At 41.9% G+C, this 27,539-nt stretch overlaps 1 protein-coding gene across 11 annotated transcripts in view; it reads left to right on the top strand.

Annotated features, from left to right (window-relative positions):
* Window positions 1-27,539, top strand: part of CLASP1 (cytoplasmic linker associated protein 1) — a 267,451-nt gene that overhangs the window by 165,794 nt on the left and 74,118 nt on the right. For all 11 annotated transcript variants that reach the window (XM_073807807.1, XM_073807810.1, XM_073807809.1 and 8 more), the window contains 2 exons: window positions 12,981-13,088; window positions 17,272-17,439. In XM_073807807.1, the coding sequence (XP_073663908.1) occupies window positions 12,981-13,088; window positions 17,272-17,439 (276 nt within the window). The remainder of the gene's footprint in view (window positions 1-12,980; window positions 13,089-17,271; window positions 17,440-27,539) is intronic.

Below are 27,539 nucleotides of genomic sequence, written 5' to 3'. Positions count from 1 at the left end.
CCATGTTGGTGTGTGCTTACCAAGAGAGAAGTCAGGTGGGAAGGCTTTCTGTTCATTTTAGTTCCATCTGATCCACCTTGAGAATCTGTAGTTACTGTTTGTTTCATTGCTTGAAAACCTGAGTAAAGTTACAGCAGTCCTTGTTTTTCGGTGCATGATTGAGCTGTTTTAATACGGACCCTGTGGACTCCGCTTGGCGCTAGTCAAGGCACTTGGGTCTTCTGGTCTGATGACACAGAAATGACCTTTTAGAAGCGCTGATGGTAAATTTTCAGCCCAGCGTTACCTCTTCGAATGACAAGACTGGAGTATTCCCCATTCTCCCAGCATTTCCTGAGAGCTCGACCTCTGCTTTCCTGATGTCCAAGTCAGCAAGAACCAAAAAAATCAGCCCCCAGATATAACATAACCCTTCGGAGGAGCAGTTACAAGTACTACCGAGGTTGACACGTTACGTCTGTGAGGAGTGTAGCGTTAAAGCTCATGATCCTTTTCCAAATTTCTAGAGCCCAGACGCGTGGGGGGAGACACGGAGCCCCTAGGCCCTGACTCAGGTACCGAGCTGGACGGTCTTGCTGCTCGCTGTGTGGCTGGGACAGGCCTTGCTGTAGCCAGCTTCTCGGAGCTGCTCACTGACTGCCTCTGTCCTTGGGGTGTCCTTTAGTTCCCGCCCCCCTTATTCTGCTGGTGCTTTGTTCCAAAAAACAGGGGACTCTTCAGAGGATGAGGTTGGGCCACATCAGAAACACAGTCAGTCTGTCAGCTGAGGCGCGACCCTGGGCTGCCCTTTCGTGTTTTGTCTTCTGCAGGCAGAAGCACATTGTCCTAAGCTGGTTTCGGTAGAAGGTGCACCACTTACTTGCTTCCGACTCTGCTTTGCTGTTGAACTTGTTTCCCTTTTAATTTTATTTTAAACTGTACTTTTGCTTCTTTAGTAGCCAATAATAACATTCTGCTTTTTAATTTTTTTGATGCGACTAACTGTTCCCTGTTGTCCCTTCCCTTGTTTTTTAATTTGCTTAAAGATGGCACTGCCACCAAAGCGGAGGGTAAGCAGTTTGTCTCTGTGGCCGAGCTGTGTCTCCCTCTCACTGGTCCTCTGTCCCCACGAGTGTTGCCTGGCGCCCTCGCCCTCCCCGGGGTCCCTGCATGACACGTTGCACGTGCATCCCTCCACTCTTCTTCATCCTGTTTCCACTGGGTTTTGCCTTCCCCCAACCTGAGCTCTCCTCTCCTTTCTTGTGTGGTCGTTGTGCTTGTGAATTTGGGCCCTGAGTGTGCTGTACGTGGCGTCGCTCTGAGCCCACACTGGGAGGGGGGTCACGTGACCTCGTGGGTCCCAGCTGCTGTCACCCCTGAAGCACCACCTCAGCTTCCGTTTCGTCCTCCTCACTTTGTGCTTTTGTGGGCCTCTCAGGATTTGCCTTTCCTCTTTTAAACATAAATTTAAGTGTCCATCGTCAATTCAGGTTCAAGGCTGGTGAAGGTTTTCCAGCAGGTAATTTCTAGACGTGAAAAAAATTGTTTCCTCTCCCCTAAAACTGCTGAATTGTGTGATACCATTTCTGTTTGTCTCACTGACGCACACCCCATTCATTCATATACCTTGGTTCATCCACTCAGCAGCCTCGTCCTCTGTGACACACAGGGATATAGCTGGTGGAAGAAATACACAAACCCACGTCCACTTTGTTTTCTTTTTGTCTCATTCTCAAGAGGCTCTTTCTGATGTTTCATCCTTTTGAATTTTAGATGGAGCTGTTCTCATTGGTACAGGTCTTTGATTAGAACATGCTAGACAAGATCGACCTTGCAAAGTCTCTAGATAGTAAGCACGATGTTTCAAATAATTGAAATTTAGAGTTAACCTCGTCTGCTTAAGGGAATGGCTTAGACCCGTGAACCCTCAGGATGATTTAACAATTAGGAACTGCTAGATAACTTTCCTGTATTATTTAGCCACTCTAAAAGGCCAGCCAGCAGAGTAGACTGGGTTTTATCTCGAGATGTGCACTACTTCCTGAGGGACTCGCAAAGGAAAAATCGGAACGGAACTTTTAAAAAAGACGAGCGTAGTCTCGAGATCAGTGTTCTTTTCTGTGTTAAAAAAAAAAAAAAGATCAGTGTTCTTCAAACTCATCTCATTGTAAAAATCACCGGGGTGCTTGCTGCAGGGGCAGAGTCCTAGGCCCTGCCCCCCGAAAATGCTGACTAGCTTTGGAAGGAGCAGGGACTCTGAACATTCACCAAGCCCCGCTGGTGGTTCTTGGGGTCGGATAAGTTTTTGAAATGAAAAGTTTCCAAAATGAAAAATGGACAGAAGGCCCATGTCACGACGAGGGTGTCATTTGTGATAGGAGACTGAGGCTGGGTGTGATTTTCTTCATTTTTTTCATTGATATGAGTCATTTTATATTTCTCCTTCCCCAAGAAACCATCCTAAGTATTTCCTCAGCCTAGACGGATGCGGAGTGGAGGGCGGAATACAATCATGTATTTCGTCTCATCAGATGAAAAGTGAAGAAGTGATGTGGGAAGTTATACATGTTTTGCAGAATGCCCTGCTTGATTTCGTATACCTATATAGCACAATCAAAATCAGCCTGTGATTCCATGCAGCAGTGGGGATTTTGAACTTTTTTTTTTTTTCTTCTTTCTGTGAGTTTTCTTTTACCTGTCCAGAGCAAGATCAGAAGGTTGCTTACTTAGTTATTGTGCAGGAGGTTGAGGATGAGAAGTCTCTTTCTGGTTCTCCTTCTTGTAGGAAAGTGGAGGTTGATCTGTGGGCCCTTAATCGTATAGAGTTCAGAATCAGCCAGAAGAGAACCTTATCGGGGCAGCCCCGTGCGCCTTGGCCTCAGTCCCAGGGCCATCCAGGCCATCACAGAACTGGCCGCTCAGAGCCTCCAGCCTTGTGTGATGACAAGACAGAATACAGAGGCCCCGGGAGACCTGTGAACTGGAGCCCCTCTAGGCCGTCATTTCTGTTTGTTTCAGCTCTGAAACTTAGCAGGCCTGCTTAGAAAAGCTACACATGCAGCGAGTATCACTTAGCATCTTGTCATGAGTTCTCTGTCTGAATTTTAGGGATCATTATGGGCCTTTTGAAGATTTGTTAATAAAGTCTGTTGAATATTTTACTATCTAGCTCCTGAGGCAAGCGCTAGGCACTTGCATCACGAGGCAAAGATATGACTTTGAATCAGTGGTTGGATGCTCTAAATTCAGAATTCAGGCAATACATTTGAAACCTGGCCACTCCCTTATTATCGTAATTGAGAAAAACAAATAGTCTTTGGGAGTTACCTATCTCACATACCAAGTAGCCACTCTAATGTTTATGACTAATCAGATAAATATTTTTTATGAAGGACTCAAAGCTCAACTTTTGGACGAAAGTTTATTTCCAGGTTATCTTTCAGTGTGTTATTATGTTCAGTGATTTGGGGGATTTGGAAAAGGAAGCATTGATAGCGTCTGTTACGCTGCTCGTGAGAGAGTTTATTATGATTACCCTGGACCCTTGAGCAACATGGGTTTGAAGCGTGTGGGCCCACTATAGGCGGATTGTTGTCAGTAAACTTACAGAACTGCACAGTCTGTGCAGGGCAGCTGTGGGACTCGAGCATCTGTGGCCTCGAGCATCCCCGGCCGGCCCTTGCGGGTACCAGGGGTGGCTGCAGATACTCCAGTTGTGTGGAAACGAATGACTCACATCTTCGCATCTCATGCTTTTTTTTTTTTCTTTTAAATTTAGCTGCTGGGTTTAGGAAATGTATTATTCGTGTTTTTTTCCCCCAAATAAATAATTTTAAATGAAGAGTTAAAATACTTCAGTGACCTGTTGGTACCAACAACGTAGTGATGGGTTCAGAGTGTAAGTAATCATATGTTACTAAGTGTAGTCAAAGGCCATGCTTAACTACTGGTGATTTTAATTAAGGCTACACAATAAAAACTATGTAGCCTTGTCTGCTCTTCTGGAAAAGGAACTTAGATTTAGTTCTCTTTTACTGGGAAATAAAACATTTGGTATTGCCGTGTGTCTGTCGAAGAGCTCTGAATTTTAAGAAGTTGGCCTTTTTACACAATGAAAAAATATGTATGTATAAAAAAATAAAAGTTATAAACTTCTTTTACTTTTATCTTTAAAAAACATGAGTGAAGTTACGGAGCGGCGGGCGGTACCTGTAGGTAGCAAAATTTACAGGTGATCAACTTTGCAAATTTTGTTTCTTTCAAAAATGCCACGTGCGACTCGAGAGGTTGGGCTTTTTGTGCCCCAGACAGTGGGTGTAGAAGCAGGTTCCTGGACCCAAACGTCCCAACTGGAGAGTGAGATTTACCTGGAGACCTTTTCATTCTCACGCCTCAAAATGGAGACAAAGACCCGAGTGGGGAGAGGCTGTCGAATGATGTATAACTGTCTTAGGCTAAACTGGACGTAGGAAAACCGTGCTTCCAGGTTAAACCAGTTCACAGGTTTAGTTTCCAGTCCTGAGGGCTTTTCTAGAAGAATGGCAGTGTGACTGGCTGTTATTAACGGGCCACGAGATACGGATGTTCTGTCTTTATTCCACAAAAGTCAAGGGCTGCACTGCTCTTACAGGTCTGTTGTCCTCTGGGTCTGCTTTTCTCTGGATGTGTGTGTTTGTTGATGCGCCTCTTGTCTCTCCCTCCAGAATTTTTTTTCTGCTGTAGCATTCCCTAATACCCCATTTCCATGTCTTTGACTTAACGCTGACTTTTTTTCCTTTTCCACATCTTCTTTCTGTGCCTGTCAAAACACGGTCATTAACAGGTCATAGGGTAGAACTGAAGTATATTTTTACTGTTTGTTGCATTTATTGAGCAGGCTTTCTTTTTCCTAAAGACCACAGAGTATTTTATATCATGTCTTTAAAACATGTACAGGCACTTGCAGTAATATTGCCAAATTAATAGGATGACTAAACCAAACCATACCTCTTCCAATAAGGGAAGTATACATCTGAGTACAATACAACAGAGGCCCTTTAAACTCCCCAAAACGGATTTTAAGGGTGCTCTGAGGTTGCTCATGTTAAGTCCCTAGGTGAGAGTTAAGAGTTGGCACTCAGCCGGCTTGTAAAAGTGCTGTATACCCATGAAAAGGTGGGCTTGGGGAGAAAAACCTTTGAAGACATCAAATCGACATGATCTCTCTCTTGACTTGGTCCCAGGCAAAGGAAAACCAGCCTCCCCTAATTTGTAACTAAACTCTCTTCTCACACAAGTTGTGCTTTCAGTTTTTGTTATCTGTGGTATCTGGGAAACCCCAAACTGATGAATAAGTGGTCTGCGTTTACAGCCTCCACGGGAAAGACAGTGAACTTCTACAGAGGAGGCCACTGTCAAATCTGGTTTCTCAAGGTCCCCACAGATTAAACTCTGGCAAATACGAGCTCATAGTCCAAAATTACATCCATGGTGAGAAACAGCCGAGAGAAAGAATAAAAACATAATTAATCCTTCAGGACTTGAGGGTCTTTTATGTAATATGAAATTGCTATATTTAAATGTTTAAAGGAAATAAGAAACTTGTATTTTTAGCAGCATGTAGAGTTTAGTAGTCTGAGTGATCCTCCCAATTGAGAACAGAGCACCCCTCTGGAATAGACGTAGTAAAGCCACTCATCTGCAGACTTAAGCAAAAGCAGAAACCCTAGGAAGTGAGGGCCAGAGCTGGTTTGCATCCTGAGGTTTTCGGCTGAATCCTGGAGACCTGGGGCATTTGCTCAGGACGTGGAGTGACAGGAAGTCACTGCATCCTCACTGGTGAACAAGAGGTTGACTCCACTGAAGAGAAGAGGACAAGAGGGCGTCTGCCCATTTTAATCTTAAGCACTGGGTGGAGCAGGGAACGTAATCTTCCCTGAGAAGTTGCAGCCATAAATTGGGCCTTCGTGCAGCTTTCTGGTCAGAATCCATCCTACCTCTGTGGTCTGAGAAACCCAAGCAGGTAAATCATGTTAAAGTGGCTGTGGATTGCTTGTATCCACAGGACGCTAGAAGAAGCAAACATAGGTCCTCATTGGAAGACCTCACCTTCAATCTAGGTCTTAAAGAATTCCCATAAAGTTCCAAGAAAATAAACCATTTTGTTGTCTTAATATTTAAAGAAATAAAAAGAAAAATTGAGAAAGACAAGCAGGGGAGTAAGGAACTGTAAAGAATGACCAAGTAGGCTTTGAAAAAGAACAAATGGATCCTCTAGAAATGAAAATATAATAAGTTATTAAAATTTAAAACTCGATGGGTAAATTGAGCTGCAGAACCAATGAAACTGAAGAGTGAACTCACGAATTCAGGGTAAGAAAACATCGTCCAGAGTTATGTGCAGAAGGGGCGGAGTTAGAAAACAGGATGGGGTGTTACGTCCCACGGGAAGTAGTGAAGAAATTCAACCTATCTAATTGAGTTTTAAGGAGAGAGACTGGGGCGGAGACAGTATTTGAAGAGGTCGTGGTTGGGAATCTTCACGATTGTTGAAGGACACTGAACCGCAGATGCAGAAAACCTGGTGCATCCCAGCCAAGACAAAAAGAAAATTCACAGTGAAACACATCATAACGAAACTGCAGAACACCAGAAATTAAAAATATATATATATTACAAATAGCCAGAGGGAAGAAGAGACTACCCACAAAGGAAAACCAGAGTTTAAATACAATTGGGGACCCTGGAATCAGATCGATGGAGCATATCAATGTCCATGTCCTGTTTCTGACTTTCTACAATAGTTTTGTAAGATGTTACCATTGAGCGAAACTGGGTAAAGAGCACATAGGATCTCTGTGTATTATATCTTACAGTCAAATCTGAGTCTACAGTTATCTCAGAATAAAAAGTTTAAGAAAGGGGTCTAGAAGTTGTGCTTTTAATATTAATATTTTAATCTGTAAGACTGTTACCTTAGAGATAGCAAAGCGTATCTTGAAAAAAATTAAGACAAAAGGAGGAAACAAAGGAAGGTAAAAGGAAAATGAGAAATCAAGACAAATAAAAAGCATGCTTATAAGTGGTAAGAACAAGCTCAAATGAACTGAACTTTGCAGTTAAAATAGAAAGATTATTAGACTTAAACTTTTAAAAAAGATCTAGCAATATGATACTTAAAGAGATTAAGCCTTTAAGGCTGCAGATAGAGTAAAAGACAAAGGATGAGAAATTCATAGTAAAAGAAAGTTGTTGAAGGTTTATTAATAACAGACCCAGAAAAGGCAAAAAGAGGACTTCTGTGTAATAAAAGAGTCAATAAGTCACTAAGGTGCAATAGACCTAAATTTTTATGTATCTAATAAAAACAGCCTCAAGATATACAAAAAAGTATTTGCAAATTAGTATTTATAGTGGGTGGTATATAAAAATACAAATTTTGAATAAGTAATATATTAACATAGTTCCAAACTCAGAAAATATAAAGAGGTATGCAGTTTCCTCTCATCTTTGTCTTTCATTTATCTAGTTATCACCTCTTTCCTTCAACCTCAGTATGTTACTGCTTTTAGTTTCATTTTTATCCATAGTTTCTTTGCATAAAAAGTAATATAGGGAATTCCCTGGTGGTCCAGTGGTTAGGACTCCACGCTTTCACTGCCAGGGGCCTGGGTTCAATCGCTGGTCAGGGAACTAAGATTCCACAAGCCGCGTGGCGCAGCAGGAAGAAAACAAACAAAAAAAAGAAAGAATATGAAAATCATACTTTTCCCTTTTTTAAAACATAAAAGGTAGCATATTTACATACACTCTTCTGCATCTTCATTATTTTCACTTAATTATAGCTTAAGATTCTTCCATGTTAGGTTGCAGAACCTCTTCACTCATTAATACTGCTGTACATTCCCCTGTGTGGATTAACTTGAACCAACCAAACCCATATTGATAGACATTTGGATTGTTTTCAGAGTTTTGCTGTTACAAACAGAGCTGCCATGAATTACCTTTTATGTGCATCATTCTGCATGGACACAAGAATATTGGGAGGCTAAATTACCCAAAGTGGAATTGTTGGGTTAAAAAGTGCACACATTTGTGATAGACATTGCCGAATAACCCTCTATAGGGGCTGTATTAATTTTAACTCCCACAAAGAATGAATGAGAGTGCCGGTTTGCCTACCTGCCAGAAGGTTAGCAGATTTTTAAGATTTTTGCCAATCTTGTCGGTGATGAATAGCATTCTTAATGTCATTTTAATATTTTTTTCTTACTGGGGGGCTGCACACTGTTTCATACATTTAGGGGCCATTTCTATTTCAGTTAAATATCTATTCCTAGCCTTTGACCATTCTTTATTGGGATGTGACAGTGGTGTGTTGAAGCTGGCTTGAACCAGTTCATCCGATTCCAGTTGTTAGATTTTCAGGAATTTTATAAGCTGGTTTACATTATATCAATGGCCTCAAAGAGGCCACGGTGGGAATATTTACACCAGGGAATTGCAAAGCACCACAAGTCAGCAGAACACTCCCCCAACCGCCCCACCCCCCACAGTTCCCCTCTAATTGCTAAACATTTACCAGCACACTTGCTGTTGAACTTATTATTGATACCTAGGAATCTTTTATGTGATAAGGAAATTAGCGCCTTATGACATGAGTTGCAAATAATTTTCCTCCATTTGTCATTTTCTCGAATTTGCTCATAGTTTTCTTCCTGCCATCCTGAGATTTAAAAAAAAAAAATTAGTCAAATTTATCAATCTTTTCTAATGGCTTTTAATTTTGTTATAGTGAGAATGGACTTTCCACTACAAGTTACAGTGGAATTCTCCCATGTTTTCTTTCAGAACTTTTTTTTTTTGGCCGCACTATGCGGCATGTTGGATCTTAGTTCCCCAACCAGGGATTGAACCTGTCCTCCCTGCAGTGGAAGCGCGGAGTCCTAACCTCTGGACCGCCAGGGAAGTTCCCTAAAACTTTGATGGTTTCATATTTGACATTTTAATCTTAGGTTCATTTGCTGCTTTTCTTGGTGTAAAGTGTGAAGTATGGATCCAACTTATTTTTCCAAAGCAGAACATTAACAAATGAGATCCTATAATCCATTTTTTCAAAAGCAACATATTATGTTGAACTACATATTAATCCTTGTGGAATGAAGCAAAAGCAGTGCTTAGAGGGAAGTTCCTAGCCCTAAGTTTATATTAGAGGAGAGACTGAATTAGTCTGTTTCCAGTGTGTTAGTGAAAGAACAGAATAAACCCAAAGAAAAGGAGGGAGGAAGTAACAAAGATATGAGTAAAAGTTAATGAAGTAGGAATTAAACGTTCGTTTTAGAGGATTAAGAAATACAAAATGTGATTCGTTGAAAATACTAATAAAATAGGCAAACTTTTGGAAAGATCAGTTTGAGAATTGGCAGTGATAAAGCAGGTGTAAGTGTGGATCAGTAGAGCTTTAAAGGGTAGTAGAAAACTATGACAATTTTATGTTAACAATTTTAAAGCAAATTGGACGAACTTCTAGGGAAAAAACCTGTTTCTTCAAGAAGAAGAAAAAACCCAAGTAGTTTTAAGACTACTCATTAAATAATTTGAATCAGTACCTAAAACTCCATCCCCCCACCAAAAGCTAATTACTTAATTAAAATAGAAAAGATATCCAAAATCCCTACCATGCTCAGACGGCTATACATGCAAGTTGTGAAGCATGGGACAGTTCCCGTCTTACATAAACTCAGAGACCAGGAAGAGAGAAAGCTTCCCTCCCTGGTTTCATGTAGCTGTTGTGACCTTGGTACCAGAATCAGATGAGGTACAATACAGACATTCTGTGTATGTGACTGCGTGAGTCATGACAGCGGAGGTTTGATACTTTCAAACCTTATAGATGCAGCTCAGTACGTTTAGGAGAATAATCCTCTTTATCTCAGAAGATGGAAGCAAAGCATTAAAACATTCCAGAAACATTTTTGATAAATTCTTAGCAATTAGGAATGAGTTTTCTTCACTTGTTGAAGTATAGTTTGTGAAATTCCAGAATTATTTTTTTACATGTGGCTCAAGATAGCAAAGCCTACCTCGTGCTTCTCTTGAGCATTGTGCTGTGTGTCCAAGACAACAGATGAAGTGATCAAGGGTAGGGTTTGAAGGGAGAAAACTGAAGTCTTATTTGCAGGTGGTTTTCTGTTTAGAGAACACCACATAATCTACATGTAAATTGGTAGGATTAATAAAAGTTTAGCAAGGTCCCTAGAGTTAAGTCGGGGCTTCCCTGGTGGCGCAGTGGTTGAGAGTCTGCCTGCTGATGCAGGGGACACGGGTTCGTGCCCCGGTCCGGGGGGATCCCACGTGCCGCGGAGCGGCTGGGTCCGTGGGCCGTGGCCACTGAGCCTGCACGTCCGGAGCCTGTGCGGGAGAGGCCACAGCAGTGAGAGACGTGCGTACCACCAAAAAAAAAAAAAAAATATATATATATATATATAAACAGTCATATTCTTATTTGTCAGCAAGTTAGACAATATAATTTAATCAACTGTATTGTGTATAATAAAAATAAGGCACCTTTGAATAAGTCTATAAAAATTGAATAAAACTTTTGGAAGAATTATAGTCTTTATTGAAAGACACTGAAGAAGGTGAAAAAGAGAAAATGCTAATGAATGGAAAGATCAATATCATAGGGCTGCCCCCCCTCCGCCCCCAGCTTAACCCCAAATTCCACATTGCCAGTCAGAATTTCAACACGTCTTTTTATTACATCTTCACGTGCGCATATGCAAGAGAGCAGAGGGCTTTAGGGAAAAGTGGCTTGATTTGCCCTACCAATTAGGAAGGTAGTTTTGAAAGTATGTTGCACAGGATGGACACATGGACTAATGGGGCAGACACCACAGTGGAGAAAACGGACCCTTGCATGTATACAAGTACTTGTAAGTGACAAAGATGGCTTTGTAGGTTAGTTAAGAAAGGGGTTAAGTAAATTTGTCTGGACCTTCGTTAGTCACACAGAAAAAGTAAAATGGGTCTCTCCTTTACGTCCTACAAAAAATCACTTCCGTAACTGAGCTCACAGATAAAATGTTGAGCCAAACAGTAAGTTTTGGAAAAATATATACCCTATGATACGATTAAAAACATTAAAAAAATGTAAAATAATGCCATCTGTTTCTTGGTTATGCAACTATGTATATTAAAAACATAAAGAAATGCTAGGGAATGATGACCAGCGGGGGGTTGGGGGGAGGTGGAGGACACAGGGACATAGCAAAGAAGATTTTTTTATTTTCTTAGCTGAGAGGGTTTGGATGATCACTTAAAAACTCCTAAGAAATTAGACTCAGTTGTTTTTTTCACGTTCAGTTTTCTTGGTGACTTCCTTAGCAGAGTAAAATGCCCTAGCCAGGCACAGGCATCTGAACCTGTGGTGGGACCTTGGACAAATTAAGTAACCCCCTTGCTTCTCTGTTTCCTCATGTGTAAAGTGGGAATAATTACTTATATGTTGGTGTGAGGATTTTTGTTTTTTTAATTTTATTTATTTATTTATTTTATTTTTGGCTGCGTTGGGTCTTTGTTGCTGCACACGGGCTTTTTCTAGTTGTGGTGAGCGGGGGCTACTCTTCGTTGCAGTGCACAGGCTTCTCATTGCAGTGGCTGCTCTTGTTGCGGAGCACGGGCTCTAGGCGCACAGGCTTCGGTAGTTGTAGCACGCAGGCTCAGTAGTTGTGGTGCACGGGCTTAGTTGCTCCGCGGCATGTGGGATCTTCCCAGACCAGGGCTCGAACCCGTGTCCCCTACATTGGCAGGCGGATTCTTAACCACTGTGCCACCAGGGAAGCCCGGTGTGAGGATTTTGAGTGCACACATATATAGCTCATAGTATCCTATATGATATAGCTCCTAATTTTAGTCTGGATTCTAGAACTTGTAGGTCTTTCATTCAACTGCTAATAAAAGTCATTGATTCTTTCTAGTTTTCTTTCTTCCTTTTTTTTTTTCAATTAAGTGCAGTGCTTTCTTTTATTGCTCTTTACCTTCCTTTCTTGAACCTTTTCAAGCCTTAGGATTTGTTTTTCCGTATTGCCTTTCTGCAAACTTTCTCAGTTGATGAGGTAGATGTGCTTTTGAACAGTGTAAGAAGCCGGTGGGAGTTCAAATTGCTTTGTGTTTTCCCTATCAGATTGCTCTTCCGATTGAATTATGGAAATGGGGGCATTTGTGCCCCTTTGAAAACAAAGAAGCCCTGTATTTTAAAAAGTTTAATTCCTTATCATTCTAGTCTTACCATCAGTGATTTTGTATTTATGAATCCATTTTTATTTTTATGGTTTCATGCTTTAATAATTGGAGTTAACACATTGCTTTACTTAATAATGGCAAATATTCTTCATAAATGCCTATGACATTGCATTATTTTTAGGTCACTTCTCTAGGTATTCCTAATAGTGATTCTTTCTATAAACTTCATCTTTTTGCAGCCTAGAAACTTGCTGGCATACATGCTTTAAAATAGAAGTTTAATGCTACACAGCAAGACACATTTATTCTCCAGGGTGATCTAGCTTTTGCTGATTGCTGAGTTAAGAAGGTTTCTTTGTTTTATTTTGCATTTACTCTTTTTTTTTTTTTTTTTTTCCTGTAGTAGTTTTCTGAAGATGACAGCTAATATTCTTTCCTGCTTTTGGAAATTCGACAGACATGTCGGCAATGAACAGGAGAGAGAATTTAATCTGGAAAAAAAATTGTGGAAAAAAAACCCTCAAGTGACTATCACCTCCCCATCTGAAAATAGAATATGCTAAAACAATTGAAAGCAAAGCACCTGATGGGTTCCTGAGTCCCTCTGAGGAGTTTCTGACGTGTCTGTAGAATTTGTGTGTGCACACAGGGACGCGTGTCAGGACCACACGTGGGAGACCAGCTCCCCCGGCGGTGGCTCAGCCCCGTGCCCCTTGCCCGAGGAGTGATCGCGCGTATTGGAAACATTACGGAAGCACTGTTTTTGCCGTGTCCTCCAGGTCGGATCCGCACGCGACGGCAGAGCTCTGGGAGCGCCACCAATGTCACCTCCACGCCTTCCGACAGTCGGGGCCGCAGCCGCGCCAAAGTGGTCTCACAGTCCCAGCGTAAGAAGTATATTTTATGCTCTCTCTCTCTTAGTTTTATCCAACAGCCATTCTGTAGCTGAAAATTTATAGTATTTTCATCGACTTAATGGAAAAACACATTTCTGTGGCTCTAAGACACTGTGAATAATCTTGATGTTTGTTGGATGCTTGCAAGACGGGGTATTCCAGTGTACCTGTGTCCCCTTTCCAGGTGATTTACACTTTGTGTCCCTAGGCAGGAAACATTGAAATGCAGTTTCCCTCCCCTCAAGCCTCCCAAGGTGAATCGTACTTGGGCTGGGACCCATTTTGCTGTTGATGAGGGATCCTGATGTCATTCAAGAGCAGCTCCGGGGGGAGATGACTTCATGCTGAGGTCTCTTCCCAGCGGCAATAAGTAAATCCATTCGAAGCTGCCCCCCCCCATCACCCGCTGCGCTAACATGCCACTCTGCTCCTTTCCTCCTGCCAGTGTGGGCTCTCGCTTCGCTCGGCTGCCCTCGCTCGCTTCCATTGCTGCTTCTCTGTATGTGTTGAGTCACCTGATTTGTTAACATCAGCCATGAAAGCAGCCGTGGGCGGGATGAGTGTGTTCTATTCTCTCTTAGGATTCAGGCCTGGTGTCTCACTTCCCGGCTTCCCGGTCTGTGCACTAGGAGTGGGGCGGGGGGTCAGGGCCCTCCTGGGCAGGCGACCATGGTGGAGGTGCTTGTCAGCTGCCGGAGTCAGCCTCCTTCGTGGCCCCAGGAGCTGTCTGGCTTGTGTAGAGAGCGGCTAGTCTGAGGCCAAACCTTAGTTAGCTTCTGTCGTAGGTGTTTAGAATGCCTTCCTCAGCTCCTCCTGAGTTTAGATGCTTTCCCCATGTCCCTTTGATAACTAGAGTCCTCATGTTAAAAGAAGCTTATGTCCTTTCTGAAAAGAAAGTGCAAGGTCAGACATACCGCTGTGAGACGACAGCGCCCAGGCTTGTTTGTCTGACGCAGACGCCATGCTTCTAGTGTATACACCATACCACACAGCACAGGCTGTGCAGGTGCGGTCCAGAAGCTTCTGCCTGGGGAGTAGTGTCCAGGCCCTGGTTATTCTGGTGAACCCTGGTGGTACCTGGAGTCACAGATAGATGTAATACTCTGGTCATGACCTCATAAATATGAGTCGGGTCTTATCGCAAAAAAAATTTTTCTTGGCCAAAAATGTTCGAGACTCAGAATATAAGTCAATACGTTGAAATTGAGTTGAATAAAAAAATTGTATAGGGTTGTATAGGCTGTATAGGGTTGTTTCCTTTCTTGGAGAGTGAGGGCTGAACAGTATTTTCCATTTCTTTATGTCTGCTGTTTATTGGCCTTGGCCTCTGCAAGGGTCCCTGCCCCTAGCTGGGTCCTCTGCTTAAGAGGTGGTGGAAATAAAGTTCTTCTGTAGCGGGAGATGATAGAGCTTTAATTTTTCAGTCATAAAAATACTGCACTTTGCCTTGGGGATCCACTTGAAAAGCTCATCAGTTTTATTTTACTCACCAAATTCCACTCAAGGGAAAGAGACAACACCAGCAAACGACCAAGCCTGGACCTTAAACTCATATATAAATCAAATATTCTTTTTTTTTTTACATCTTTATTGGAATATAATTGCTTTACAATGGTGTGTTAGTTTCCGCTTTATAACAAGGTGAATCAGTTATACATATGTTCCCATATCTCTTCCCTCTTGCATCTCCCTCCCTCCCACCTTCCAAATATTCTTTTAAAAATTATTTTAATAGGTAGACAGGAGCACATCTAGATATTTTACGAATGTAGCTATACTAGCATTCATAGTTCTGGTTTAAGAGTAAGTAGATTTCGTTAATATTAAATTTAGGACAGTTAACAGTTGGCATCTTTTGAATAGTTGAGGACTTAAATATGTGAGGATTAATGTTTAAATATTGGAGAATTTGGCATGAGACATTCAGATGAAACTACCTAGTAGTGGTTTCTTCCACTTGGTTGATGTCTCTGGAGCACCTCCTGTGTGGTGAGCACTGTGTGCAGGGGTAGAGATACACAGATGGTAAGATGCAGTCACTTCTGCCAGGCTGCTCAGAGCCAGAGGGCAGGTGCCCCCAAAGGGCCCGGCATCTTCTCTGCATCTCGTCCGCCTGGCACTGTGCCTGGCGCATGGTAGGTTCATAAGTGTTTCATGAGCAGATCTGAAATAAATGCTAATACAGTATGATGTGTATAAAGTAAAAATAAGTACAAAAATAGGCTAGGAGGAACAAGACCTAGAAAAACAGCCCTTTTGCTAATGTGTTTGTGAACAAAGACATTTGTGCTGTGTTGCATGCTGACCTTCTGTATTGTGTTATTGTCTTTTAATCCACTTTTTGCCTGTCCTTTGGTCTGCTCTCATAATCAAGGATCCAGATCTGCTAATCCTGCTGGTGGTAAGCCATTTCTTTTCTTGCTTTTTTTTTGTGTTTTGCATTCTCCCGCACCCCATGTTCCTTGCACAATATTAATTTCTCTCTTTATTATGAGCTTAGTTAATCTTGCTGCGTTTTTTCTGTATGTTCAAATTCTAGAGTTTGAAATGGATTTCTTTTCTCCTTTTATACAGCTTAATCGTTTATTTGTGTGCTCAGATTTTATGGGCAAAATTAATAGATCCTGAGACATGTTCTTCATGGGAACGTGTACTGATAATTTTATAATGAATTTCACTTAAACTGTAGTTAAATCATTATAAAGTATGAATTTTCGTAAGTAGTCACCTGAGTGATTTATTTGAATGATGGAGGGGTGTGTGTGTGTGTGTGTGTGTGTGTTTAATTTCCAGGTAAGTGTTACTTTGAAGGTTTTTCCCTCTGGATCATTCTATTCTGCTACATGATAACGAATACTTGATATTTGCGAATTTTATTGCCTTCTCTGCTTAAGGAGATGATCTAAGTTAATGACTGCCATTTGAGTGTATTGGTACGATCCTTAAAATTTTGCTGCCTTCTTTAAGAAAGAATTTTGTTTTACAAGAAATGGTTATATAGGTATGTAGCCACTTAGCCATTTATAAAAATAACTAACCATATTATGATTTTAATTTCTAATTTTATTGCATTCACATCAGGGAATGTTTTCTATATAATTTCTACCTTTGTAAAAGGTTATTGAGATTTCCTTTGAGGCTTAGTACAGAGTCAGTGTTTGTACTATTCCTGTGTGGAAATGTGAAAGGAATGTGTATTCTGTTTGTTGGACTATGCACTGTGTGTATATGCGGGAAGTGTGTTTATATGTATCTGTATAGTTTTGACTGCATGCTCTGCCAGTTTCTGAGTAGTGTATTAATCTTTCATTAGTATTAGTCTTTCTGAGAGATATATTAATTACGGCCTTTTCAATCTCTCTCTGTATTTTTATCGTTTTTGTGTTTTCTATCTCAAAGCTATGTTACGTGGAGCATAAAGTTTCATGATTATTATATCTTTAAGGATAATTATTCTTTAATCAATATGAAACATCCTTTTTTCTCTTTTAATGCTGTTTTTTATTCTGTTTTGTTGTTTTGTTATATGTATGTTGTTTGTCTCTTATAAACAACATACGGTTGAGTTTCATTTCAGTTTTTTAAAACCAATCCAGGAATCTGTCTTTTAATAGTTGAATTTAATCCAGCCACACTTATTATGATTACCGATATGTTTGAGCTTATTCTTATCATTTTATCTTGTGATTTCTGTTTACCATATTTCTGCCTTCTTTTCCATTTGTTAGATTAATGGAGTCTTCCTTTAGCGTTTAAGAAATTTCTGTTATATTTCTACTCTTTCAGCCATTTTTTAACATACCAACTCCTACAGAAACCAAACCAGTTAATAAATAAAACGCCTTTGTGATTATTCGTAGAAATTTGCTGTGCATCTGAGAGGCTTTTTGTACTCAACCTGAGCCTGCTCTTTTGAATCAGAAATTTTGCAGTCATTTCTGTAGAACTCCATCTCTAATTCTCCTGGGTATAAATACTCTTTTATGAAAATTTGATGTTCCTTTATGCTCCTTAGTTTTTGAAAAATTAGTGATGTTACCAGCTAGAAAGCTATTTTTATATAAAATTCTCTTGATATTTGATCCAAACTCATGTGTAAACTGACTTCTGAAATTACTGTAATTTATTTCTTGATTTACATCCATTATTCAATTTTGTTTCGCTTCATTTTCAGCTGGCAGCCGATCAAGTTCCCCAGGGAAATTGTTGGGAAGTGGTTATAGTGGCCTTGCTGGGGGTTCCTCGAGAGGCCCACCTGCGACACCCTCTTCAGAAAAACGAAGCAAGATTCCCAGGAGTCAGGGATGTAGCCGAGAAACAAGTCCAAACCGCATAGGATTAGGTGAGAATTCTCAAAGATCTTGAAACACCATTCCCAACCTGGTCATAATTTTGATTATAATCTAATGACTTTGTCTCCTGTGGGAAATAGCTGTTTTTGAACCGAGGATGTCACTTTGCCTGTGTTAAAAAGACATTTCAGTTTGTGCTTTTTACAGATGATAGCAGGTTCAGTTTTCAGTTAGGACTAACAAATATGTGGGGTTTACCTTCACACTGATGGGAAAGAACTACACCATTGTGGGCTTCTGTGGGTTAGAGTCATTTTGCAAAACATTAACCTGGGGGAATGGGCAGGCTTCTTTCCTGCACAATTTCCTGCACAGGAGCACTGTTGCTTTTTCCATTTGTCTTTCACTGATTAGCAATAAATAGCCATTAACCTATATAAATATTCAGAAGCAATTTGTAGCGTCCACATTTATTTTGATTTTGCTCTTCTCTAACCCAATTGGTGAAAATTATCATCACAGAATATGTGTAGCTGTTACTTTTGACATAATGTTGTTCAAACATAAAAACCAAGAAGAGGAAAACTAGGTATATATAGTGTTTATTTTTGTGTTGTAGTGTTTAGTTTCTTTGTAGTAGGATTTTATATGAATGACTCTCAGCAGCTTAACAGTCTTTCACTCTATTAAAATCTAATTTGTATGCTCCCTTTTTAGTAAAACGGTTAGAAGTCTTGTGATCTACTGTGAAAAATCTGTGTTCATACTCTTATAGTCTCACCTGCTTTCTAAGGGTAAAAACCTACTAATGTGAAATCAGAATACTGTATTCTTTTGTCCTGTTGGCTTACCTTTGTCATTTATTCATTTATCTCCTCAATAACTTTTATTGAATACTGGAACGTTTACTGTGATGTGCTAGGCACATGTTGTTAGATCTTATGATTAGAAGATAAATGCAGTAGATTTAGCTTCTGACTTCAAAGAGCTTGTGGTCTTAGAGGTGAAAATGTAAGACAGTATGACAGATACCCTGGCAGCTGCTCTGGGACCGTAGAACAGGAATGTCTGCCCCAGTCCTCCTAGGTTTCCTGCCAGGGGAGCCTTCCCAGAATCGGCCCTGTTTCGATGAGGTGTATAAGGTGGCACCAGGCGGGGTGGGGAGATGAGGCAGAGAGGAACCTGTGCAGAAGCGGTCAGACGAGAGGGAGCGTTGTGCGCCCTGGGACCACTAGTGGTTTATCTGACGATAGCGGAGGATGTTTGTCAGAGTGGTTGGGAGATGGGGGCAGAGGGACTGGTAGGGTCCAGCTCACGAATGTCCTTGAAGACTCCCTGAACTTCGAGAAGGCGGTGGGGAGCAGATATTTAAGAAGTAGAATCGAAAGGATTTGGTTTGACCAACATTTCCGAAGCAAGTGAGAAATGTAATCAAGCCGTGGTTTTGTTAAAATGCTGCGTGATGCTGACCTTCTGTGGGCTTTATGGAACATGGTCCCTGAGCTGACCAGTTATTTGCATCCAGTAATAGCAAGTAATGTGGATACAACCAGAGAAAATATCATGACTGCAATATCTACTGATAAATTTCAGATTTGTTGTTGTCACATACGTGTATTTGGATCTGGTTTTGTTTGGAAAATACATTTGATTTCAAACCTAGGCTTGAGGTTTCAACTGTCCTTTTCCCACAATTAGTTAAGTTTATAGGATTTTCTTGGTGATCCTGACTTGTTTCATACTGCTAAAAATTCTTTTCTTTTGTTTTTGTTTCTGTTTTTGTTTTGCGGTACGCGGGCCTCTCACCGCTGTGGCCTCTCCCGCTGTGGAGCACAGGCTCCAGACGCGCAGCCTCAGCGGCCATGGCTCGCGGGCCCCAGCCGCTCCGTGGCATGTGGGATCCTCCCGGACCGGGGCACGAACCCGCGTCCCCTGCATCGGCAGGTGGACTCTCAACCACTGCGCCACCAGGGAAGCCCCAAAAATTCTTTCCTTTTTTGGGATTTTACTTTTTAAATTTATTAAAGATGCCATTTTTACCTTCTTGAAATTGGGAAATAATCCAACCTCGATTATCTAATATGACTCTAGGACCTGGCAGTCTATGCTCTTAAGTATGAAGTTTGCACTGTGGGTAGCTGGAAAGACAGCGTTTAATAAGCCTTTGAAAGAAGTCCTATGGAACATCATCCATCAGTAAGAACTAAATAGGAGCCTGTCAACCTTCCCAAGCGTTCTTATTTGAAACATCATTTTGAAGAAAGTTGTTTCCTTGATGCTCGTTAAGGGGATTAGTTGTGGATGGAGCTTTGAGGTCACATATACAATTCTGATTAAAGAAGATACTTTATAGACATTTTTGCACATTGTGAGAATATACATACACAGTTATAAAATATGTATGAGTAAAATACATCTTTCCACTTTTTTCCTCTAGTACTGCTTAGAGATTCCATTTTATGGGGTGTCAGATATGTTAGCATTTTTCTGTAATAGAGTGTATATTTCTTTGATCATTTAGTATATACTGGGTATATGTCTATGTGTCTAAACATTTGGTTCATTGTATAGCAACTTTAAATATAAATATTCAAAAAAAAGTAGGAGTATCTTTTAAGAATATTTTCTATAATCCCCGAACCGGTTAATAGTTTTCCTCATAGCTTGGAATTTGCCCTGAGAAATAATTCTAGTTATCTGCAAATTGTATTTGGTTCAACTATGCCTTTTTTTGTTTGAAATAATACTTCTTAACTAAATTTTCCGGTTTCACCTGTGATAAAGATGATGTCAGAGCTCTTTTTCTTTAGCATTTAAGGTTTCTTAAGCAAAACGGGAAGTAATTCCTGTTGGATAACTAAGAAACAAAACCCTCCCACGCCCTTCTTTCTGAAATGTATTCCTTCATAAACTGAGCAAATGGAGGAGTGTGTGTGTAAATTGTTTCCTTCTACGTGTGACTTAGGGTGAAGTCACACGAATTGCTGACCTCTACAGCAGTCACGTTTTGGAAGTTGGCCTTTGGTTCCCTTGTTCTCCCAACTGTCTACTGAAAAGGCTAGGAACACATTGGACTTTCTGCCCCTAACAGTCTGTGGATATGCATTTAAAGTGTTCTCAGATGCTTTTCTGGTTAAATGTGTTTTGAAAAAAATTGAAATTAATAATTCCTTTTAGCTCTTTGTTAGATTAGACTACTGTGTGCAAGACCAAGACATGAGAATGTCTAGGCTAGAGAGACGTTTCATGTCTTTAACTTCTGGGAGTTTTCATTGTTCTTCTTGTACTTCTGCTTTTGATAGGAATTCTGGTAGGATCCTTCCTTGAAAGACAAAAGTCAGGAGTTCCCTTAAAACGCTATAAAGGTAGAGTGTCACTCAAGGAATGAAAACCAGTCAGAGGGTTTTCCAGGCTTCCCAGCGTTCCGTGCAGGACTCCAGAACTCCCTGAGAAGCCTGCCTGCTTTTAGGAAGCTCACGCGGCAGATGTGTTTTATCGTCTCTCCCTCCTCTGCCACCCCTCCTCCAAAACCTGTTCCCACACAGAACGCTCACTCTCGGTGCTCAGTACACAGGGTGATTCGGTATGTTGTGGTGTAGCTTTGACGCCTAATCAGTTAGTCTTTGTAAAAATCGTTTATGTGTATACTTACTTTAAATCCTCCCTGTAGGTTAGTCTTTGGAAATGGTGTTGCAAGTAAGGGGGAACTTCTTCCTCTTGTGTTTTAGATTATCCAACATTTGAACTGTTGATTTCACCGCTAAGTGTACTTGAATGAAGTTTGGGGCCAAACCATGCACAGAATTGTAAACAGAATTCTTTTTCTCCATGTTCTTACCGGCCATATGGTAAAGAAGGCGGTCAGGACAGATGGGTGAATGGACGTTCTCTGGGCCAAATACGAGGACGGTGACCTCGTTAAGAACTATGATTGTCGTTATTTCACATGGCATCTACCTATTTCTTCTCACGTTCTTCACTGCCCTCACAAAGCAAGCTCAGCCTGGGGAGAGGGCAGAGCTTCCCCATTGTTGTAACATATCTGCTCACTTAAAGCAGGGAGTGAGAACTATGTGAAAATTCAGACGTAATCGGGCAAGAGCTATAAGAAAATGGTCAGCTAAGCATGCCCACGTGTGAAGACCTATCAGGACTGGCCTTACTGCTTTTTGATGATTGTTTTGGAGTGGCCAGTGGAATAAGACAAGGTTTTCACGTCTGCCTTTCAGCAGGGACCGCAGACATACCTACGTACGTACATTATCTCACGGTACCCTTTTCATTTAAATAGTGGGGACTCTCTCTCTCTCTCACCTTCCTAACTGGAGGCTGAGATCTAGAGCGGCTGGGTGGCTGGACCAGTGAGCTAGCATGGAGCTGGAGAGGGCATTTCTACGTTAGATGTGGTAGTGGCCCCCCTAAGGACTCTTTTGTAGGTTTTATGCAACTTTTCCTTTACTGACGGGGTCAGTAGATACTCCCTAGTTTTTTTAAGTTTAATTTAGCACCTGTTGCTTTGGCCTTCATGGTAGGAGCAAGAGGTGTTTAGAATGTTATCAAGAATTGCTGATTAAATTGTCACTACTACTCTGAGTGAAAACTCAGTGCTTCCACGTCACTATAGTAAAATGAAGGAGAGTTTAGGAATTCCTAGAGAATTCCAGATGAAGCCCCATTTTGACTGACGGCTGAGATTGCGTTCCTGGGCTTGACCTTGCCTTGCTCGCCAGCACAGACCTGATAAACCTTTGCACATCACTTAGGTACCTTTAGGGTCTCATTCACCTCTGGCACGGAGCAGAGACCACAATAGGAAGTTGGTTTGGTTTTTCACTTCCATGTTCTTCTAACTCAGGGAGTTTTATGATTCTGGTTTGTAAGACATTCTTGTTACGGTTTGGCCATATAATAAATCTACCTTTGCTCTGAAATTATAGGCTTTGCTCATTGCAATGTAGTAAGCATGGAGGTTTTTACATCAGTGAATCAAGTTTATATTTTCCAAACCTTCTGAGAAAGGCATTTCTGTCTAATCCAGAATTAGTAGATCCTCTCAAGATGGAAATATTTGTTGTTCCCATCAGCTGTCATGTAGGTGGCTACGTGCTTTCAGTTTGCAAAGTTGTTTTTGAGTATTTTGCCAGTACTGCATTTCTGTTTTCTCAAAGCAAGCTGAAAAATAAGAAAATCATGGTCTTTCATGAGATTTATGGCCAAGTTATATTAGCCGTTAGGCTGCTCATGGGGTTCTGTCGTCTCAGTCTCCTGTGATGTGAGAAAGTAATTGGCTGTTCTCAGGCCAGTGGATGATCTTTAACCATGACTGTTGGGATTATCAGGCCACCTGGGATGGACTCAGGTGTGAGGCTGGGTGAGTGGAGGTGCTTGGATAGGGGTGACAGACGGATCTTTTTGGATTCCATAGAAAACACCGGAATGAATGTCGAGACCAGTGAATGAGGGGTTAGCAGTCCCGATTCTTTATATCCTCACACTGATTTGCAGCATGCAGGCTCTCTAGCAGGGTCAGTCCTCATGACTTCTCTTTGTAAAGAAGGCCAGGCTGGGGGAAGTGAACAGTCTTCCTTTTAATTAGGTAAGTTCATGGAGTTCAGTGACCAGAGCCTTTATTCTGTTTTTAATCCAAATTAAAGTATCTTTCTAAGGACCCAGTGCATATGAAAATGACCGTGGCCTTTTCTTATCCTCTCGGGGAGGAGTGTGCTGAAGCCACAGCAACTGATCATTTCCAGAAGACTTTGGATCTTGTATATTCTGATCCAGTTTGCTCTTTGGAGAGCTTTCTTTTCCATTTCTTACCTTTAGATGTTATTTCACCTTCCTACTGAAATGCCCAGCTTTGCGAGGCCGTGGGCAAGTCCAGCTTTGCCCACCCCCTCCTGTTGTTGGCCCGTCAGTCAGTGAGGCCCGAGCAGGGGCAGGCGCGGGCCGTGTCGCGATTACGTGAACGGAATGTGACTGACCATATGTGAGTTTCTCTGTCTTCATTAAACTTGTTCCCCTTCTCTGAAACCCCTCATGCTGCACGCTAGCACGGAGCAGCCGTATCCCTCGACCCAGCATGAGTCAGGGGTGCAGCCGCGATGCCAGCCGTGAGAGCAGCCGCGATACGAGCCCCGCTCGGGGCTTCCCTCCGCTCGGTGAGTACCCGCCGGCCTGGCTCCTGGGGCTCCTCCCGCCCCGCCGGGCCCAGCCACCTGCCTCTGTCCCCCGCCGCTGTCCCGTGCGCCTCTCCGCTCCCGTCCTCCTCCCGAGCCTCCCTTCCTGTCCCCTCTGCATGCTCGGATTCTGGCAGTTCCCAGTTTTCATATATCAGGGGAAGAAAGCACCCATGCGCCCTGTACTGTTGTCGTTTAGGACCACTTGCTCCGGGCAAGCCCGTCTGCGAGGTCGTTGCCAGCGTGTGGCGCAGCTCAGCCAGAGACCGTTGCTGCTTAAAAGCTGAGCGCGTCCAAAGTGTCTCCGTACTTGCTGAATCTCTGCAACCTGTTTTGAATTTTACCAGGGATCAGCCCATGCGTGATTCACTTCAGAGAAGGAAAAAAAAAAAAGTATCATCATGATAACATTTAGGAAACTAAGCATGTGCTCGGTTTGGGGGTGAGCACATTAATCGAAAAAGCAGCATGAATATTAGCTCTCCTTCTGTGAAACGAGTCACTTCAAAGCTTTCTTTAAAGCAGTCTGCAAATTGCTTTCGGATAAACGGCCTCAGTGTACAGCACAATGCAAAACCTTTATGTTCACTGTTAATTATTAAGATACTTTTCATTCTTCCTGGGCTCAACAGGCTGTTTAATGTTTGTGATCCGGTGCCACCCCAGGACAAAAAATTTACAACATTTGGTGGCCATGGTACATGGTAAGATTGTACCTCTGATCACCAGTTCGGTGTCCGTTGGGGCTGCTTGTCTGACAGACGCCCCCCGTTTCAGTTTTCCTTACAGCTAGAATTTGTACTTTAACAATTTCTAGTATTCAAGAAAAACAAGACCAAAAGAGAAACATTTATGCTTTATAGAATATTGAATTTACATTTTCTATTTCGTTTTAATAGTCTTGCCTTTCTCTAAAATGGACATATACCTTTTTACCTAGTGCAAATTATTAATCCTGTAAGATGTCTATCAACACATACTTTCACACACACACAAAAAAAAGAAAAGAAAAATGTTTTGTATTCTTCAGTAATTGTGTTTCAGTTCTTGGGCGTATTAAGTGCTGTACAGCTGTGTATTTTTTCCTCATGATAAGCATGACAGGTAGAAATCACTTTATACCGGTAGGGCCTAGGCCTGGAGTTATTCTCTGGAACTGTGGACTGTAGCAGTCTGTTACTTTGACTCTAATTATGAAACGGGTCTTTCAAGTATAAAAATGTCACTTTGGAAGATGGACGTTACAGCAAAAGCATAAGGTTTGAATATTTGCCACTATCTCCTTCTAAGTCATATACTCCTTCCCAGTATCTTTTTTCCCCCAATTAGTATCAGTACTGAGAATCTAGACCTATTTCTTCATGACCACTGTCCCTCGTGGAGTTCTCAGAAAGAGCAGATGGACGGATGCAGGGCCCTCTAGACGATCACCTGACTTCGTGAGGAGATACCTGTGTGAGGTGTCCTACCTGATGGGCATGAGTGGGGCAGCTCACCTGGTCGCTGCCAGCTCTTCCACAGCAGTCCACAGCATTAGATCAGAATCCTCAAAAATCCAGGGCAGAAGGATGGTTTTTTTTCTGAGTGAACTGGTGGTTTTTTCTTTTAAGTTAAGGCTGTGTATCTATGCATCCTTGTTCACGATTTGACCTTCGAAATAACCTGTTCTATAAGTGAACAGTTCAGTCTGGTTCTTGATTATTTTGTCTCTTAAGAGTTCAGTGTTTTTATTTCACGTGTACACTGCTGTTTTTGTTCCTGTCCATGGAAGCAGCCTTTGTGACCCAGCATGTGGTCTGTGGACCAGGCAAGGTGTGCCGGATTCTTGAGGTCCTGCTTGGACCCTGAGGAGCTGAGGGATCCAGTCTGATTTCCACTGAAGTGTTTTGGTGACAGCCCGGGTTGTGGACGTGTGTCATTGCTGCTACCACAGCTGGAGCTGTGGCTGCAGACATCTCCCCTTCTCACAAGCTTTGGCACCAGCGTGGTCTTCTGTGTGGTCAGGGCAGGAGTTCACATCATTTCAGCTCAGTTTTTAGACCATGACTTTTTTTCTTTCTTGTTGGGTTAAATCTGTTCATAAAACTCCTGTCCAGCAGGAACAGCACCAGTGCCCACATGTCCCTGGCACCGTGCTGAGTGATCAGTGGGCATATAACCCTTGTGGGTCCTGTTCAGCCTCTGGGACTGGTATCGTCGTCCCTCTTGTCTGGATGACAAAACCAAGACCTGGGGAGTGGAGGCCACTTCCCCAAGGTCACACGGGTCTGACTTCAAAGCGTGGCTGTTCCCCTGCCTCACCTGAGGTGTCTTTCATTGGTTCCTCCGAAATGTACTAACTGCTTTCTGAGGCCTCTCCAGGCTCAGGTACAGAGAAAGTGCTTGGCCACGTTTCTGAGTCGGGATTTCCAGGTGTGGCAATGGCACCTGGGAATTCATGGATAAGTCCCAAAGGTTGCTGTGCCCCCTGGGGAGCCTCCTACCTCCTTCGGAGAGTGTGATGTTTCCTTCTTATTCTCATTCACTTTAATGTTCATTTCCTACCCCCTTTATAAGTCAGTGAGATTTTGTATTAGTGCCCCTTTGAATCAACTTATGTAGCCAACCTTCACTTTTTAAAAGAAGAGGACAGAAGTAATTGTTTCAGTGACTACATATTGGGTTTGAGCTTGCATTTTTCTTAAAAAGTTATTTTGGACCATTTTAATGGTATGAATACATAGTGACAGTGACAGCTTTTAGGTGAGATTAAGGCTCTAGGACTCTGCTGTCAATGAGGCTTTGATGTAAGCGGGTCCACCTTGGATTCCATTGTGGGACGTTCACTTGAGAACGTGACAGAGAACTTGTTACGTGACAGATTTGCTGTAGAATATTCTGTTGAAACAGAACCAAAGGACGACTTTATAAGGAACCTTCAGATCAGGTGTTGCTTAAACATGGTTTTCAGTTTAAACTGTCAGGATACAATACCATTGTGCTTGTACAAGAAATGAATAGTTTGCTTCAGTCTTACAAAATGTTTTGCCAGTTTCCTTATTTAGGGAAAGTGATTGTTTTGTAATACCGTTTTAGAGCTTGCCGACTTATTTTTGTGTGCCTCGAGGAATTAGGGATTTTGTCTTTCTTTTGCATGCTGGTAAAAATTTGTCCTTACTGCCCAGGTAACCTTTGCTGTTCGGTACCCCTTATCCCGCAGATACGCACATTTCACAAGGTGACACGAGCTTAAGTAAATAAAATTGTGTTGAAGAGTTTGGGCTTTTGCCATTTCATGACTAAGCATGTAAACGTGGGAGGATTCTGGACTCTGGCACTGCTTAGTGTCACTCTGTGAAACCTATGAACTCTCTGTGCTACAGTCACCGTGTTCTTTCCAAGTAATGATAGAAGCGTGGTTTTTTTTTCTTTTTTTTTCTTTTTTCTTCTTTTGAGGTAAAGAAAAAGCCACATATTATGTGGCACTCGGGTCAATACATTCAGGTTTGGACCCAAGCCTGTATTTCATAATTGTTTCTAAAAGTTATTCTCTCCACACGAGGACGGAGTTTGGTGTATGTTTTCTCAGACTGATGAATTGATGTGATATAATATTATGAGTACTCGCTAGCAAAATAACATTTATTAACCAGCACTGCTGCTGTTAACCACCACGGTTTATTCTGTGCCTGGTAGCGTTTCAAGTGTTTGATGTATAGTCTCTCCTAATTCTCTTAACTCCCAAGAGGAGGGTACCCTTGTTGGCCCCATTTCACAGATGAGGAACTGAGACACAGAGGGGTTTAGTACTTTGCCCAGGGCCCACACAGCTAGTTGTGATCTGACCAGGACTTGCCCCCCGTATGTCACGGAGCTGGTGCTCATAACCAGAGGCCTGCAAATGCCTCTCCAAGGAAGGCTGTTAAACTTATTACAGCCAACTTTCCAACAGTTAAAACAGTGAGTTCATTAATCATTGGGATATTTCTGCA

This window comes from Tursiops truncatus, chromosome 7, assembly GCF_011762595.2.
Source record: "Tursiops truncatus isolate mTurTru1 chromosome 7, mTurTru1.mat.Y, whole genome shotgun sequence".
NCBI classification, from domain to species: Eukaryota; Metazoa; Chordata; class Mammalia; order Artiodactyla; family Delphinidae; genus Tursiops; species Tursiops truncatus.
The sequence above is the reverse complement of the archived record's forward strand: the minus strand, read 5'-3'. Positions and strand labels throughout refer to the sequence as shown.